This window comes from Zonotrichia albicollis, chromosome 1 (genome assembly GCF_047830755.1).
Source record: "Zonotrichia albicollis isolate bZonAlb1 chromosome 1, bZonAlb1.hap1, whole genome shotgun sequence".
NCBI lineage: Eukaryota > Metazoa > Chordata > Aves > Passeriformes > Passerellidae > Zonotrichia > Zonotrichia albicollis.
Window position 1 is genome coordinate 55,155,343 of NC_133819.1, and position 19,352 is coordinate 55,174,694.

At 37.1% G+C, this 19,352-nt stretch overlaps 1 protein-coding gene across 3 annotated transcripts in view; it reads left to right on the plus strand.

Annotated features, from left to right (window-relative positions):
• Positions 1–19,352, plus strand: part of GOLGA4 (golgin A4) — a 72,619-nt gene that overhangs the window by 47,652 nt on the left and 5,615 nt on the right. For all 3 annotated transcript variants that reach the window (XM_014267015.3, XM_014267013.3, XM_014267014.3), the window contains 9 exons: positions 93–248; positions 1,997–6,075; positions 6,777–6,898; positions 8,026–8,156; positions 10,355–10,468; positions 15,062–15,082; positions 15,248–15,316; positions 15,951–16,026; positions 17,811–17,914. In XM_014267015.3, coding sequence (XP_014122490.3) covers positions 93–248; positions 1,997–6,075; positions 6,777–6,898; positions 8,026–8,156; positions 10,355–10,468; positions 15,062–15,082; positions 15,248–15,316; positions 15,951–16,026; positions 17,811–17,914 — 4,872 coding nt within the window. The remainder of the gene's footprint in view (positions 1–92; positions 249–1,996; positions 6,076–6,776; positions 6,899–8,025; positions 8,157–10,354; positions 10,469–15,061; positions 15,083–15,247; positions 15,317–15,950; positions 16,027–17,810; positions 17,915–19,352) is intronic.

A 19,352-nucleotide genomic window follows, 5' to 3' on the forward strand; every position in this document is an offset into this window, starting at 1 on the left:
TATTAACTTGAAAATGTCCTATCATAATGTTCTTGAAGGTGGGATGACTGTATTTATAGTTTATTGTTTAGTTCTTCTTCTTCTTCATGCAGGAAAAAAATCAGAGTGAGTGCTTAAAAGTCCTTCAAGAGCAAGAACAGCAAGAATCCCTAGCCTTAGAAGAATTAGAGCTGCAGAAGAAAGCCATACAGTCTGAGTGTGACAAGAAAGTTGAGAAAATGCATCAAGAGTTAGAGACTTGTAGAACTGTGAGTAAAGATTCCAAAAGACTAAGTATTTACAAGTATGTATTTAACTGTGACAAGTTTACAAACGGTGATTTGTTGTGATTGGGTTGAGGAGTGAGGATGTTCGCCCAGTATTCGTAATTTTTTTAGTCGATCCTCCAAGTACAAAAACCTTGAGAGTGCACTAGTTCTGACAGGTGTCCCACTTAGAGGGAGATTGCTGGTTGCAGCCTGTGGTCAAGGAGAGCTCAAAGGGCTCCATTCTGGACCGCCGTTTATGGGATCACTAGAGTGTGGGCTTTAGTCATGTTATAAATGATCAAATCGATAACCATATTTATGAAAAATTTAACAACGATTTATTGGGTCAATTACAAAAACTAGAATTTCGAGCAACCACCACAATCAAGACAGCGTCAGTCCCAGGTACGGGCGCTGGATGAGCCCAGAGGTTCGTCCGACAGAGTGACGGCGTCCCCTCAAAGGTTCACACCTGAGTGTTTCCAGCGTCCAGCTTATATACAGTTTATTCTGCCTGAGGCACAGATGACCACATCTTTCCATTCACTTCTTCGAATGCACCTCCATTTCCATCCATATGTTGAAATAGACAAAGACAGGTCCTGTGTCTGAATCTAGTGAAATTCTTGGAACGCTGCAATTAATCATGGGCCGGGAAGGCCCCAATGTTATCTCCCAGGTGCAAGAGACAATGAAATGATCATTGATAGTCCAGGAAGGTTCCATTCAGAAGTTAAACAGGCCTGATGCTATCTTGAGCTGCCAAGAATTAGTTATAATCTGAATAGAACTCTGTTCCTGGCTGAGGGGGTTTAAAACATAATTTCTACAATATTTTATACCCACACATATCTATTTATACAGCATGAATTAACTCCATTACATATCACAGTCATAACAATGTTTCATCATGGTCACAGTTGTGTTGGCACTTTCTTTGAAAGTGTGAGAACAGGGATGTTATGCCATTCAGGCAAGAAAGCTAGTTTCTAGTGCAGTTTGTAAGGAAAACTTGAGCTTGTTAGACAGCAGCAGTTCCTGGGAATAGACAGGGTTTTTGATAAGCTTGGGAAAAGCTGAGCCCAGATACTGTTTTTTCAAGGCCGAGGCCTAATGAACATTTCTCAGATGTCAGTGCAGCCTGAGAGAAGGAGGGAGTGCACCACCACAGTAAGCAAAAATATTTGCTTAAATTTTTACAGTGTCCTTTGCTTTATGTAATGAGTAAGACTTTATTTTCTGCTAATGCAAGTTTGTACATTATTCCACCACTCCCAGATATTTGTTTCAAAGTTTTGCCTAAAGAACCAATAAAGCTTTACAGCAGCATTTCCATGGGAGGTAGAATTATGATAAATCATCAGGCACATACAAAATTCCATGAAGCTATTGTCAATTCCCTGTATTTTTCATCCAATATGTTGGTACTTTAGTTTAAGAAGAAAATGTGAACATCTCATAAATGTCGCTACTTACTTTATTTGAATTAGTTGCATTATTTTCAGGTTTTTGTGTGTATTTTCACTGTAGTGAGATAGCAAGTTTTTTATTAATTAGCTAACTCTCCATGAAGGAAGCAAAAGTGGGAACAAACCAGATGAATTAAAGGCTTATTGAAGAAGTTGACATTCACTAAAAATAATGGAATAAGTAACCTGTAGTTATGTAAACCTGGTAAGATTTTTAAAAAATTAATCAAATTTTTACTTTTTGAGTATTCATATTATTTTAAAACTGTATTTTAACAGAGGATTCTTGAACTGGAAAGTTCTCTTGCAAAGTACTTGCAAGATGACAGAAAGCAATCAGAGGAATTAAATACTGTCATAGAGTCTGAAAAAACCCAACACAGTAAGGAAATCAACGATATGGTTGAAAAACACAATAAAGAACTGGAGAATGTGAAACAGCAGCAAGAAAAGCTTTGGACAGAAAAACTTGAAATTTTAAAGCAACAACAAATAACTGAAATAGAAAAAATAAGAGAGAAACAACAAGAAGAGATACAAACCATTTTGAAAGAGAAAGAAACAATTTTCTGTGCGCACATAGAAGAGATGAATGAAAAAACATTAGAAAAACTAGATGTGAAACAAACAGAATTAGAGGCACTGTCTTCTGAGCTCTCAGAAGCACTAAAAATACGTCATGATTTAGAGCAAGAGCTCTCCGAATTAAATAGTAAAGTGTGTGAAGCTAAGCAAGAATTGAAAGGAAAGTTGGAGGAAGAGAGGAAATGGCACAATGAAGTGATTGAAACAATGGTAAAAGAGCATGAAATGTCTATTCAAGGTGTTGAGAAGGTACTCAAAGAGGAACTCAACAAGCTCAAACAATCCCTGGAGGAGAAGGACAGACATTTGGAGGAGTTAAAAGCACATGAACAGAAAATGAAGGAATCTGCAGAAAGATCTGAAGCTGAGCTTGTCCAAGTGTCTGCAAAGCTAGAGGAGCAAAGAAGTGAAAATATACAGAAAGTAACCACTCTAACACAGCAGTATGAATGTCAACTGAAGGACCTAGAAAGAAAGGCTGATGAGATGAAGAGAAATCTGAGTGAGAAGGAAAATGAAATGGAGCACATGAAGAAGTTACAGAACAAGCAAGTGGAAGAGCTTGAACAGAAACTGTTTGCTGCAGAGGAGAGAATTAGTGCTTTACAAGGAGAGTATGAAAGTAAACTTAAATGTCAGGAGAAGAAAGTGGAGAAAATGAAACAGAAATCAAAAGATATGCAGGAAACTTTCAAAAATAAACTTGCTGAGCAAGAAGCTAAACTAAAAAAGGAGCTTGAAAACAAGCAGTTGGAATTCAGTCAGAAGGAGAGTGAATTCAATACTAAAATTTTGGAAATGGCACATGCCAGCTCATCTGGAATCAATGATGCTGTGTCAAAACTGGAATCTAATCAGAAAGAGCAACTAGACAGTCTTGCTGAGGACCACATAAGGAAATTGGAAGAAGTAACCCAGAGTTGGGAAAAGAAATTTAATCAGCAGATTGAAGAGCTCAAGGAACAACATGCTATGGAACTGCAAGTGAAAGAGCAGGAAGTTGGAGACCTGAAACAGAAGCTTTTCACCTTCAGTGCTGAAAAGGAGGACTCCAGAACAGAAATAATCCAACTGAAGGAAGAACGAGTGAAAAGGGAGGAATGCCTGAAGGAGTTGCAAGAACAGCTAAGGCAGTCAGTGGCTAAGGTGGGTGCTTTGTCAGATAAGGAAAGTGACATGAAGACACAGTTGGAAAAAATGGAAAGTGATCTTAAACAGTCCCTGAAACAGCAGACAGGACTTCAGGAACAACTCAGTAAACAGAAAGCCGTTGAAGAGAAGGACAAAGCCACAATTACTGAGCTGGCTGATACAGTGAGAACCCTTGAAGAAAAACTCCAAACTGTGCAATCTTCTCAGTATAAAGATCATGAAAATTATGACAAAAAAATAGAGTCAATTCGGCTAAAAGAAACTGAGTTTAAAAGGTTGTCAGGAGAACTTACAGCCCAGTTAGATGCTTGGAAGAATGCTGAAGCTTCATTGCAAACTAAAGGCAATGAATTAATTGAAAGATGTAGTGAAAAAATTGGCATAATAACATGTAAAATTGCAGACTGTGAGCACCAAACTGCAAAGATTAAAGAAGCAATATTAATCAAAACAAGTAAGATAACTGAACTAGAAGCTCAGCTTAGGGAAATAACAGAGCGTCATTCTGCTGCTACTACTTCTTTGCAAGAGTCAATTCAAGAACTGCAGAAGAAAGACAATTTAATTATGTCTATGAGAGCTGACATTGCAGGACTTGAAGCAGAAAATAAACAATTGCAAAAAGAGGGAGGACATCAGCAGCAAGCAGCATCAGAGAAAGAAACTTGCATAACACAGCTGAGGAAAGAGTTATCTGAAAATATCAATGCTGTCACATCAATGAGGGAAGAACTCCAGGAAAAACAATCTGAAGTGTCTGCTCTCAACAAAACAGTTACTGACCTTAATGTTAGACTTGAAAGCACAGTAAGTTTAACAGAGAAGGAAGCAGCCATATTTCTGTTAAGCAAACAACATCAAGAGGATCGGTTGCAGTTGTTAAATCAAGTGGAAGAGTTATCATCCAGAGTTGAGATGCTGAGTCAAGAAAAAGCATCAGCTCTTGATCAGATAGATCATTGCACGGCCCAGTTGTCAGAGTGGAAGATGAAAGCACAAACCAAGTTTACACAAAATCATGACACTATCAAAGATTTGCAGAGCAAACTTGAATTAAGCAATACTGAAGCCAGTAAGAAAGATGAAGAGCTAAATAAACTGAAGGAACAGCTGGCTAAACAAAGCAGGAATCTTGATAGTTTAAAAAGTGAATTGGAACAAAAGCAAAACAGGAGGGAAAAGGAAGAAAGTGAGTTAACCTCAAAGTTAAAAAAACAAGCAGCAAAAATTGCTGAACTAGAAAAAGACATTGCTCAGAGAACCTTAGAAAATGATTCCTTGGTGGAGGAACTTAAAAAGTGTAATGAACAAAAAAACACAGAAAAAAAAGAAATAGCTTGCCAACTCCATCAGGCAGAGAAGGTGGCTTTTGAAAAGGAGAATAGATTTAAGAAGGCTGAAGAAAAAGTGCTTAATCTTGAGAAGCAAATAGATTCACTGAAAGCTGATTTTGAAGCAAAGGAGAAGGAATTTGATCAAATGAAGTCAGCGATACTTAAAAGGAAAGAGGAAGAACTGAAAGAATTAGAAGAGAGACTGAATGCAGAGAACAGCACTAAGCTGGCTGATCTGAAAAAGAAGGCAGAGCAAAAAATAGGTTCTATTAGAAAGCAGTTGCTGTCTCAGATGGAAGAAAAGGAACAGCAATTTAAGCAAGATAGGGAAGATCAGTTAAGAACGTTGGAGCAGAAGGTACAGGAGAGAGAAGCCAAAATTGAGTCCTTGGAAGAAAAACTTAAGTCAACAAGAGATTCCACAGAATTAGAGAAGGAGATGCTGGAAAAAGTAGAGAGTGTAAAAGCTGCTGTAGAACAAGAAAAAAATAATTTACTTGAGAGTGTCCAACAGACATACAAAGAGAAAATGGAAGTGTTACAGAAGGACTTAACTGAAAAAGATGCATTATTACAAAAGTATGAGAAAGAACAACAAGAGAGTAATGACTGTCATCTAGAACTGCAAAATAAACAGAAAGAACTCATTAAAAAACTAGAATGTGTTGAGAAGAGCCATCAGGAAGAGCAGGTTAGGACCAAAAGTCTGAGCAAAGAACTTGAGGAGCAAACCAAAAAGTATTCATTGTTAGTGGATGAGCATGCTTGTTGTGGCAGTGTTTTAGCAAGCAGTAGAGAAGAATTGAAAGTTAAGGAACAAAAATATCTTGATATGGAGAATATAATTGGAGACTTACAGAAAAAAATGCAGGAAAAGGAGGCAGTCAGTCAGTCTTTAGAACAGAAGATAAAAGAGTTAGAAAATAATATAGTGAAGAAAAATGAAGTGCTTAAGATTGAGATGGAAGATATTACTTTAAGATATGAAGAAAAGGTAAAATGTCTACAGCAGCAGTTGAGTGAAAAAAATGACAGTCTGAAAGCTTTTGAGGAAAATGCTGAAGAAAAGTCCAGATCTGTTTTGGAGCTGCAGAAGTTATTAGTGGATATGCAGAACCAGCAGAAGGAGTTACAGACTAAACTGGAAGAGACTGAAGGGGAGAAACAGAAGCTATGCAAAGAGGTGAATAATCTTCAAAAAGACATACGTACTCTGCGAAAGGAACATCAGCAAGAGCTTGACATAGTAAAGAAGGAGTCATTAGAGGAAATGGAGGAAAAAATCAGGTAAATTCTTTGTTCCTGTCTGTGTTACCACTTCTGTATTTTATCTCTAGCCACTAAAACCTCAAGAATACTTTTCTAACGCTCAGTTTACAACAAGGAAATAATGACTGATGTTTTTCTTTAATTGTTCTAAATAGACTTCGAGAAACAGAAAGAAAATAGGTTTGACATTTGGCAGAGTAATACCATTTCTGATCTGCTTCAGTGCTGGTGATTTTCAACATTGCTGAAGCATATAATATAATTCTGTTTTTCTCAAACAGGAAATAAAGTTTATTAAACATAGTACTGAGAGCTTCATGTTCAGTTGATATCAATAGTTGTTCATACATACTACACAAAATGCCGTGTACTGCTTAGCACTTCCAATAGTTTCTCAAGCAATTCTAAAAATTCCCTAAAAATTCTTTTTATGACATAATCTTTTCTTCCAGTTCTTCAACTTCCTCAGCAAAAACTACATATCTTTGGAGGGCTTCAGTTCTGGGTTGTTTTTAAATGAAACACATACACCTACCAGGTGAATTAGATAGGAGAGGAAGATAAAGCCTCTGTGAATCTCTCACAATTCATATAATTCAAAACCATTCTCTTCTAAAATAATTCTCAAGAAATTCTCAGATCTCTTGCCTTGCCTTGTGTTTTCACACCCTCTTTAAATGTTATATTTCCTTGCTGTATGTTTTGACCTTTTTTTACAGATGTGAACAAGAAGACATTGAGTTAAAGCACAACTCCACCTTAAAGCAGTTAATAAGAGAATTCAATACTCAGCTGGCTCAAAAAGAGAGAGAATTGGAAACAGCAGTAAAAGAGACAATCAGTAAGTGCAATAGAAATATAACTGTAATCAATAGTCAGAGAACTGAATCTTCAGTTATTGCTGTTTTGGGGGAGGGATTTACCTGTGCCTGTGATAAACACAACATGTGTTTTCTGAATGTCTAGAGAACTTAGGGAAATAACTTGTCTTGCTCAGGAAATAACATAAATATTAATTATAGTACAATTAGGAAAATGCATATGTAGCTGTTCTGCAGGATGGATCTTTGGTCTAGCACTCTTTACGTCTGCCATGGCATGAAAGCCATATGCACCCATCTTTCTGTCATATGTATAAAAGAAAAGAAAATGAGTGTAAAATTTTAAAGATGAAAGTGCATTGGTAAGTTTCCATTGCAGTGCTACTTTATCTCCAGTAGTAAAAACTTCAGCATTCCAGTGATGAATATATGACACTTGGAGAGAAACTCACTCAGCCTTTAGAGAAACTTAGATCCATGTGAGAATCAGAATTGTGTTTTCTTAACTGGATCTTGCAGACTTCGTTCACTAACTGCTGACAGGTACCAACTGGGTATGATGTCTGATTGTAACACAATGGGATTATAGCTAGAGTTCAACAGATTTTGTCTTCTCAGTCTTTTGCCACCATAGTGTAAATTGGAGATTAGAAAAGTGAGAAAAAGGTGTGGTTTGATTCCAGTTACTAGAAGTACACCTACAAGTGAGGAGTTTCTGAAGATTGCGAAAGCTTCAGTTACATCTCTAGATAGAATAGGAGATAAAATTAGTTAATAAATATTGGTTGTCATCTTCTAGAAACTAGTTCCACACCAGATAGAAAAAATTGCTCCAGGTTCCAAACTGCAAACAACAAATTTCGTACATGTTAGGATCAAGGGACATAATAGTAACTGATAGTGTGGAAAAATGAATTTTCCTGGCAAATTTTCCTTATAGTTACTTCAAAGCATTTTTTAAATGTAGTAAATCCTATACTTACTTTTCCAGAATAAGTGTATCATTATAATTTGTATTCCTGAGATTTTTATATAGAATTAAATTTCCATCAGCAGTTCTGGACTTGTTATCAGTTATGACATAATTTAAAAAAGAAACAAAATCAAAACCATGCGTTTTTTAATACTGCCTAACTTTTTTTTGTAGGTAAAGCCCAGGAGGTAGAAAATGAATTGATAGAAAATCATCACATAGAGACAACACAGTTGCATAAAAAAATTGTTGAAAAAGATGATGATCTAAGAAGAACTGTGAAAAAATATGAAGAAATCCTTGAGGTACCTTTTTGAAAAGTGATGACTACGTAAATTTCAAAATTACTCTTTTTCGGTTGCATATCTAGATAGAAAAATTGTAGTTCTTTCTAGTAAAGGTCTTACTGCTAGAATTACACTTGAAATGTGTGGTGATCCAGCTTGCAATTAAAATATTTGTTTCTGTAATTTATGAGCACGAAAGCACATCAGAAATTAGCACCAACTTTGATCATTCAATAAAAATTAGATGGCTAAGTCCTTATCTCTTTAAGCAGTTTGTGTACCAGACTGAGAAAACTGAGTGACATTTAAGCTTTTAGTAGAATTGTGGTGGTGGTGGTGGATTGTTTTTTATAAATACAGTGTTTATGGTGCAGTCTCACTCTCTATTGCCTTCCTCTGATGCCCTGCTGAGATTGATGCCACAGCCCTTAAAGTAAGGTTCTGTTCCATGCAGGGTGCAGTGTGTTTGCATAGTTTTTTGCTAGTAAAGATTCAGTTTTTTTCCTTGTAATTAACAGTTTTTCTGCATGATATTTGCAGATAGACATACCTATTCTCTAATAGCATTTCAACCAGAAGTTACCAGCCAATTTCAGTTTAAGTAGACTTCACCAAGGATGCCTCTTGTTTTAGCCAAGTAAATTTTCTCAGTCCTGCCTGTACGTGTCAAAAACATTAAATGGTTTTCAGTGCTAGACTGTACATCGTATTAGAAGACAGGCTTAAACTTTGTTAATCTTAGTCCTCTTTGCACAAATAGTGTAATGAAAGAGACAAAAAAGTTAAAAAAAAATCTGCAAAAGCCAAAACAACAACCATCACTATCCCTTAATATGCCAGGTATTGAGGATTTTTAAACTGGGGAGTATAACCTTCTATAAAAAAGCAAAAAGTTTCGTAGAAATTATTAATTGTTGATGCACTTCTGAGGGCATAGAAAAATCATGGGAGTGAATAGAAGTTAACATTGTTTGGAGGTCATGATGTTTGAGCAAGGTTTAATTTGAGCATGGATATTTTTTAAACTTTGAGGCTGTAAAAATTGCTCAGATACTGCATCATATTGCTCAGATACTGCATTGTACCCATTACTTGTGGTAGATTTGCTTAATTTCTTTTTGGTGATGCATTCTGGACTGAGGGGCTGCATGGGAAAGGTGTTTTATTCTTAACTCGTGCAAGGAACACTTTAAAAATTGATCTTAGATGGAAGTATTTATTTTATTAGTAATGGCGTACCATCTTTTAAGCCTAGATCAGCTTTCTAGTCCTACACTTACTTTTCCAGAGCATATTCTTTATCATTATAATTTATACTACTGAGATTTTTAAATAGAACAAAATTTCCATCAGCAGTTCTGGACTTGTTATCAGTTAATTAATTGTACTAATTTGACTTGAAGTACTACTGTGTTAGTAGAGCCATCAACTGACTGACTGCCGTGTACGGTTAGCATGAGCGAAACTAGAGTTTTAGTTTTGCTCAGCAATGGAGATATGCACTAGGACTTGGAGTGCTGTTTTATAAGGTCCTTAACATATTCTCTCACAAAAAGGCCAGACAGGACACAAGTTTTAAAAATACTTGTTTTTGCAAAGTGCCATATAGATGGATTAACTTCCTAGGATTTAGGTCATTGTATTTTTCTCTTATGCAGGAAGAGTTAATTTCCTCCCTACCATTCTTGTTACTGCTTCTTTCCTCTACAGTGAATACTGCCTTTCAAACCCTTGAGAATGGGAAATTGTTGGTCATTGTTTTGGAAAATGTGCTTAAAACTGCTTTCGTAGCATCTTTGTGAGAGTGGCTGAGGAAAAGATTTAGGTCCTTGTCACTTTCATAATATAGAAATTAATTTTGTGTTGTCATCTACTCCTTCCTTGAAGGTAATGACCTTCATGCACTTTCTGGATTATACCCGAATACTGTTTTAATGCCCAAGAGAAATAGATATTTTTTGGAATTTAAAGAATGTAACTCTAATCCTAACTATGTAATCTTTATTGTTGGAGGCCTACAAAATCTTCTTAAGCACCAATTATTTTTCTTGGTCTTTTCTGTAGGAGTCTGGTGTAACTAGCTTTTACACAAATATCAAGCATATCCTTTCTGTGTATAGTATAACATTTGTTGATTGTTTTATGTTCACCATAGTTAAAGTTTTGAATAGTTAAATGATTCATTGTGTAAGTAATTTTTTGCTTGTATTTTGAAGTCTCGTGAAGAAGAGATGACAGCAAAAGTTCATGAGTTGCAGGCACAGCTGGAAGACTTGCAGAAGGAATACAAACAAAGGATTGCAGAAGAGGAACATTGCAACAGTGAAAAAGTGAGCTGGCACTGACATTTGTTTTTATATCTCTAAGTGTGAAATTCTTGGTCCATTGGAAATTCTGTAGTTTATTCCTAATTAGACTTTATTTATGTATCTGGCCTTCACTTTCCCATACAAAATGAATCTCTTTAGAAACTGCAATATTTGGTACAACCTTTTTGATTGGTATGTTGAAAAGTGCAGTTCTGTTGTTATTATTAAGGTTGAGTTTTTTTGTCCTCTACATGTGTTTATGTTGGTTTTACTGGAAGCCCTTTAGAAGGAAAGAAAATCCCATGAAGTCATTCTTAGAGTGATTTTTTAAAAATCCGCATTTCAGAGGTGTCTGAAGTAGTGCCTTGAATATATCAATTACGGATATAGAGGCCTTAATTGAAAGAAGACTGCCTTCATTCTTTTGTCTTTCCAAGATTACATTTTAATTTGAAGAATTCTTTGGTGAAAATACTACTAGCTGTTATTATACTGAGGAGAGAAAAAGTGTACAAGTTGTTGAGTGATTGATGAGAATTCATATTGACCTTACTTTTAATATTTTCATTTTTACAACAGGTAGCCCTGGGGAGAGTAAATTTATATATTTGACATTAGAAACTGAAAGTACAAATTATCTCACTGACCTAGTGTTTGTTACTTCTGCCTTGCACTTGCATACAAAACACTTTATAATACTTTTCCATGGTATGAGTTGTTTTCATAATAGGAAAAGCAGAAATCTAAGATTGCCTTGTATTCTTAATTAACCCTTGTTCACCTACTGATAGTCTTACATAATCTTATTATCTAGAGGAAGATTCTTAAAGAGACTCCTAACTTCTAAAACATGATTATGAAAAGTCTGAAGAGTACTTATTCTTTAGGACTTCTTTGTTAACTGTTTCACTCCTAGTTTGTTATAGCAGTCTGCTATAAATATAGGGAATCATTAAATATTGTATTATACATTCATCTTATGGATTAATGATATGACATTATATCAAATTTATATACTGGCAATGGTATTTCATGTATTCAGCTCAGAAGCAATGCACCCAACAAGGAGTAAATCACCAGGAGGCCTCCTCCATGGATGAATGGGAGCTGCTGGACCTGCTGAGCAAACTCAGAATAAAAAAAGAAAAGCAGCTTTTAGGAAGTGGAAATGAAGACAGGTGGCCTGACAGTAATACAGGGAAATTGTACAGGAAGCTAGGGACAAAGTTAGGGAAGCCAAAGCCCAGTTAGGATTGTTGTAGCCAGGGAAAGTAAGGCAAACAGGAAGGGCTTCTATATGTACGTTGTAGACAAAAGAAAGACTAGGAATAATGTGGGCCCTCTTTGTAAGAAAATGGGAAACCTGGCTACCCTGGACAAAGAGTAGGCAGGGGTTCTCAACAGCTTCTGTGCCACTGACTTCCATGGCAAGACTAAATGCAAAGCATTTCACTCTTCTGTGTGACATCCTTGTCTGCAGATTGGAGAGAGAGGGATTTGATGGATGCACCATCATGTGGATACAGAACTGGCTGGATGGCCACATGCACAGGGTTTGGGTTAATGGCTCATTGTCCACATGGACACCAGTTACATGGAGAGGTTGCATCAGTAGGATGCAGTAAACAGAGTAGGATAATCCTACGCAGTAAACAGAGTAGGATAATCACCTCTTTTGACTGATGATGCTGTGTTTGATGCAGTCATGGGGTCAGTATTAGCTGGGGCTGATACTACTCAGTATCTTTGTCAGTGACAGATAGTGAAACCTGTCAGTGCTGAGTGCACCCTCAGCACATTTGTTGAAAACACCAAGCTCTGTGGTGGTGCAGTCAACGCGATGGAGCGAAAGGGTAATACCATCCTGAGCGATCTCAGTAGGCTTGAGATATGGGCTGAAGCAAACCTCATGAAGTTCCACACAGCAAGGTGCAAGGTCCTGCACCTGGGTCGCTGCAATCCCAGACACACCAATGGCTTGGGCAGAGAAATGATTGAGAGCAACCCTGGTAAGAAAGACCTGAGAGTTACAGGTGATGAAAAACTCAACATGAGCCAGCTGTGTGTGCTCACAGCTCAGAAAGCCATTCAAGTCCTGGGCTACATCACAAGGAGCATGGCCAGGAGGTCCCCTTGGAGTACTGTGAACAATTCTAGTGTCCCCAGCATAAGAAGGACATGGAACTGTTGGAGCAAGTCCAGAGGAGGACCATGAAGTTTGTAAGAGGACTGGAGCACCTTCCCTGTGAACACAGACTGAGAAAGCTGAGGCTGTTTAGCCTGGAGAAGAGAAGGTTGAATGGAGACCTCATGGCAAACTTCTAGTATCTGAAGGGGGTCTACAGGGAAGCTGAAGAGGGACTTTTTTTTTATCAGGAACTGTAGTGAAAGGGCAAGGAATAAAGGATGTAACTTGAAAGAGGGGATGTTTAGAGTAGATGTTAGGAAGGAATTTTTGAGGGTGGTGAGGCTGAACAGGTTATGCAGGGATGTTGTGGATACCCCAACCCTGACAGTGTTCAATGTTAGGTTTTATAAGGCCTTGTGCAACCTGGTGTACTGGGAGGTGTCCCTGCCCATGGCAAGGAATGTTGAGACTTGATTATCTTTTAAGTCCATTCTAACCTGTTAGCATTCTATGATTCCTCAGTTGTTCCCAGAAATGTATCAGACAGATGGGCAATGACTTGTAAAGTATTTGAATATTGCCAATACTAAATGTCTAAAAGTGAAGATGTTTACAATTTAAAAAATGAACATTTAATTTTGCCTGTGTCTGGAATGTCATCCACAGCTCTCTACTTGGAGTTTCCATGGCAGACTCAAAGGAGTTCTCCAGGGTATAAGTGGGTACAAACCAGTTCAGAGAACTCCAGCACTGATAACCAGCTTAGTTTTAAAGGATAAAGATGGTTTCATTTGTGGGGGAAAATGAGCAAGTTGTGTAGTAGCGCCGGTACTTAGATACAGTTAAAGCATGCAGGTTCAAAGTAGTTGCAGAATAAGAATGCAGGTTTGTTGTTTGTTTTTTTCCCCGAGTGTATAGATGTGATTTCTCTAGAATACAGGCATCAGACTTTTTTGAGTAATTTTGAGAATTCCAACTAAATTCAAATTTAGCAAATTGCTCACCAGATTTCTTTTGCATAGCTGATTCAACTAAATGTAAATATGTAAATGCCTTATTTGATACGATTAACAATGGTGATTTCATCATCTCAAATCAATGGAACTAGTCTAATAGATTGTGCTATGGAATTTGCACATAATTCCTGGTATATCTTCTGATCCAGTCAAAGCTCAAATATTTAGAGTAATGTAAGTGGGCTTTCAGTTCCTGTTTTATCAGTATTTCAGGATTTAATTCTTATTCTGACACAATCTGTTCTGGGGTTGACAAGTAGTTTTCTTTTGTCCTACTTAGAAATTGGGTTGTTTTTAATTTTTATTCCTGTCTCAGTTTGTGTTTTGCTTGTGCTTGGTATGTTTGTAGGAAACTAATTTTGCTTTAACCTGGTTCAATAGTACATATTTGCAATGGCTACAATAGCATATATGGGCAGCATTACAGAGCTATATGAGAAGATTAGACAGGGCCTGTGGAACTTGTCAACATACCCGAACAAAACTGTATAAATCCACATCTGGATTTTACAGTGCATTCAAATTAATCATATTTGTCATTGTATTTTTTGTCTCACTTGATTTCTTTTTTATTTTGCTGCTTTGCAACATTTTGGGTTAGTTTTTTTTTTTTACCCTTCAGCACTAGTAGTCAAACAGTTTGAAGTCTTCCATTGACTGGATGCAACTTTTTGTGGGCCACATATTTTGTCTAAAATCAGAGACTCCCAAATCACAAAAGTTTTCCATTAAATTTTCTGTGCTGCTTGTTGTCAGCCTAGACCAAACATTACACATAACATATCCACTTTGACATGAAGTGTACCCTAGATAATAGTACTTGTCTGTGATAAAAAATTAACAAATACTAGCAACCTTAAGTATTAATGTTTGGAGGTAAAAATGTCAGAAAATGTCTCTCCATATCAGAAAATAAATGTCTGATTGAGGTTTTCAGAAGCAAGAATTTAACTTAGAGGTTTGAGATCCTTAGAGGAATGAGTTTCCCCTATTTTCTGTCTGTAGGAGACCCCACAGATTTTTATCAACCTGAGATAGGGAATAAATTTCCTTTTCCACACAACTGCATATGTTCACATTTCCAAATGAGACTTAAGGAAAGACATAAAATATTCTGAATAGTATTAATTGTAGTTAGGGCATCCTGTGATGTACTTCATACACGTTCAATTATTATTCATCTCCAATATGCATTTCATAAAAATTTGGAAACTAGGTTCTTTAAGTTACATTTACAATGATTGTCTTACAGAATCAAATGAGATAATTTAAGTATCAGCTTTATGTATTGTCAATACCAATAAGTTAAACTATTTATAAGACTAGTTGTTATTTTTGGGTAATTTCAATTTTTGTCATCCTCAATTAATACACTGTATAAGAACTCAATTATTGATATTTCTTTCTCCAGTGCTTGATATAGTCAGTATTTTTCATACATTTTAATCTAAATTTTTATTTTTGTTATAGGTCACAATAACAGAACTAAAGGTACGTTTTACATGTTATTGATTTTTCTCTCTAATACTTTGGTTGTGGAGCAATTTTAAAGCTGAAATACTGCTTGTAAGTTTGTGTGTGTTAAAAGGAGAAATAGGTTTATTGCAAAACCTATGATGTATTTGCAGCAATTTCCAGACATGACTGTCTTTTCAGGCACAACTTGCACAGAAGACAACACTAGTCAATGATTCAAAACTGAAGGAGCAGGAATTGAAAGAGCAGGTAAGGGTCATGTTGAATGAGTAAGAAGTATTCTTGTTTGATACTTGGAGTTTGCAGTATTAAAAGGTTTGTTCTTTTCAAGTGATGATGTGGTACATCTCCATACAAGGTACTATGAATATAATAGACAAAAAAATAGTTTTCACTCATACTTGCTCTCTGAAGATCTGTGTACTTTTCAAAGTATTCCTCTATCCCCTGAGAATAAAAAAAACCACATGCTCGTGATACTGGTTAGCAAAGAATTGCACAGTGAAAAAGGGAACAGTGCACTTTATTAAATTCTTGAATTTTTTTTCAAAACTAAACCTTTTTTGGTGTTTAAGTATAATTTTTGTTGTAAGCTTTTTTATCTATAAAAAAGATATATATGCTTATATATAAAATGAATACATAAATATATAATATATGCATAACATCTGCTATATATATTTTTATGTGTATATGCAGATGTACAACATTGGGACAGTCTTTAATAACACAGTTTTTAATGTTTTCCTTCCTTAAAAAGCAAATGTATTTTGCTTTTATAAGAGATGATGGAAACTGGAAACTGGAAACTGTTTCAGTTATGCTTGTTTTAGCTGCTGTTTAGGTTTAAAGCTATTTATCACGTCAACTGTTTTCTATTCAGATTCATGTACTGGAAGACCGGCTGAAACATTATGAGAAAAATATGTATGTCACATCAGCTCGAACACCATATAGAGGTAAGTACTCAGTTTTCATCACAAATAAGTTTTTTGTTTGTTAGAAAGATACAGTTTGGTCTAGAAAATAAAACATTTTTTTTAAAACACTTACATAATGCACTTAGGACATCCTTGTTTTCTCTTGTCTATTATAGTAGAGTTGGCGTGTGATTTCAGATGACCAAATTTTTTTGGTCAAACGTTTTGTTAGATGTTTTCTTTTTTATGTCATCCAATTAAAAGAGCTCTGTATCAGAGTTCTTAAGCTCTCTTCAGTACAGGACCCAAGAGCATCCAGTAGACAGGGGCAGAGATGGGCACACCTACAGCAGGGCACAGGTGGGGACAGAAGGTCCCAGGCTGAGCTGGGACACATCCCTTGGGCCCTTGGCAGGAGACACTGGGGGTCCCAGGAGGCTGGTCCCAGACCCCCAAGGCCTGTGAGCAGCCCCAGAACCCAGACAGAAGTAGACTTGTGCTGTTCATGTGCTGTCCTTTAGACACTGGTGGTTGGACACTTTGGAGATAGAGTATGGGCTTACGGACCTTCTCTCTGGTGGTATACTGTTCCTCTAAGACTCTTTTAATGTAAAATTAATTAAGAAAAATGCACAGGGAAATGAACAGATATTGCTTACCTCCAAAAGATTTGCAGCTGTTTAGTTGAGGAGTATGTACTACATGAGACAGAGGGCTCAGGTGCTGAGCATGCTAATGTTAAGTGATGTGGGGTTTTGCCATCCTGTGCAGACCCATCTTAGCTGGATGAACTCAGAAGACTTTTAAAAATCACGTCACACTTGCTTTTTGCAAATTTGTGCAAATGGTCAAATTATCTCAGGATGATCTGCATCTCTTATCCCCTCAGAAGGTCCATGCCTCCTTCCCTCAAGGTGATTGAGCCAATGATGGGAGATGTTTGTGGGTATTTAGTGCTTTCTGGTAGTGCAGGGCTGGGAAGAAATGTGATCAAGCATTTCCTCAGTATGTACTGATAGGGAGAGGAGCAGGAAACATACTTCATCTAGAAGGGACCAACATCAGTTTCATAGTCCAGCTGTGTGACAACTTCAGGGCTGATGGAAAGGTAAAATATGTCTTTAAGGGCATTGTCCAAATGCCTCTTTGACACTGATAAACAAGCATCAACCACCTCTCCAAGAGGTCTGTTGCAGAGTTTGACACCCTTTTGGTAAAGAAATGTTTCCTCTCATCAAGTCTGAGCTCCCCATGATAGATGAACCATTTTCCATGTGTCCTGGCCCTGGGTACCAGGGAGAGGAGAAGGCAGTACCTGCCTATCAACATCTCAGGAAGCTGTAGAGAGCACTGAGGTCACCCCTTAGCCTCCATCTCTCCAAATTAGACAAACCCAGTCTCCTCAGCTGCTTCTCAGAGGACATGCCTGTCAGCACCTTATCCAGAGGTACCCTCTGGGTGTGTTCATGTACCTTCCCATTCTTTCTAAATGGTGGGGCCCTGAACAGCACACAGTACTCAAGGTGAGCCTGCACCAATGCTAAATAGAATGGGATAATCACCTCTTTTGACCGACTGATGATGCTGTGTTTGATGCACTCCAGGATGAGGTTTGCCCTCTTGGCTGCCAAGGGCACATACACTGGTGACTCCTGTTGCACCTCCTGCCAACCAGCACCCCCAAATGCCTTTCTGAAGGGCTGCAGTTACTCCATCTAAGGTGCAGAATACAGCATTTGTTCTTGTTTGGTTTTGTGCCGTTACTGAAACTTGGATTTGGATGAATGACTCTCAGAATAAATATTCTCTTTTTGTTTACACAGATGGAAACCTTCACCATACTGACGTTTCCCTATTTGAGGAACCCACTGAGTTTGAATACTTGAGGAAAGTGCTCTTTGAATATATGATGGGTCGTGAGACAAAGGTATGGAAATTTGTATATGCTGACAGGTGATCTTGCTGTATGATGTGAACTATCATGTGTTTGTGATTTGTTATATGCTGTTTATTTCTGACAATAAAGTATTCAATAGGCTTTCACATTTTTTTTCCCAAAGAGACATGATTCATAACTTCAAGACTTCATCAGCCTGCCAAGATGAGTGGTAGGTGGAGGGAGTTTTCACATCTCTCACCACTGTACCTATCAAGACAAAAACCATTATAGGTAGATACAGTTTTATCAGTAAAAGTCTGTCAGTCAAACTTTATGTAAAATGAAAGCTGGTATGCCGAATATAAGCAAAAATGATCTTTTGATGTAGTCTTGACACAGACATGGTAAGTTACAGTTGGATTAAATAACAATTTGTGAGTAGCTGTGTTATCAGCTGAAGATGGTGAAACACCTCTAGTAGTTGCTTAAAGATGTTTCATAGTATTCCCAAATCTGTATACCTTAGTTGTTATTAATTCAATCTTAAAAGTAGTGAAAAGCTCGACAGTAGGCTTCTTGATTTCATATGCTGGTTTCCTTTCATTCATTAGATGTGTTTCTGGAGGACACTGAGCTTAGTGTTTGCTCTCTTCAGGATTATCTCACATAATCATAAATCTATGGATATGTCTTAAGAACTGGTTTCATCCTGCTACATGAAGTGGAAAACCATGAGCAGTGATGATGCAAATGATAGAACTTTTTAAAACAGTTTTAAGTATGCCTGTAAAGTATTACTGTGGTTTCCACCACTGCCCCCAACACAGTTCTTAAGTTAAAAGATATGTAAATTTATCTTCTCAGTGCAGATGTTCCTCCTGTCAACTTTTTTGTTCCTGGACAAGAAGAGGCATTTTTTAAATATAATTCTGCCTTGTAAGGTCATTTTGGTGGCCCTTCTCTGTGCATGATCCCCTTTATTAGCGCAAATATGTGTCCCTTGTCTCAAAGGTGATTCAGTAGTGGAATTGTTATATCTCTGGACATGCTTCCTCTTTTTTGAACAGAGTTCAAAAGAATCTGTGCAAATTATCTAGGATGTATTGCCAATTACGCATCCTAGTAAATGATACTGGAATGCAATCAAGACATTAATGAATGCACTGGTTTGTCTACAGTATTGGAGACATAAGAGAAATGTGGAGGTTGATGCGGATCTAAGAGTCAGGAATTAGTGACTGTTACTGTGGGTAATTAACCACATTCTTTGTAAACTGCTTTACCAAGGTATGTGTGTGTATTTGCTGAGAGGTTTTACTGTCTTGCCCTCCAATCCAACTTTATTATTTGCCTCTTGCTCGGCAGGATATCTGCAACAAGATTGACAGATTGCTTTTTCTAGGCATGCACTTTATCTAGTATGCTGTCTCATTAATGGACTCCATCATTTGAGCATAGATGCCATAGAACTTAAATCACACTACAG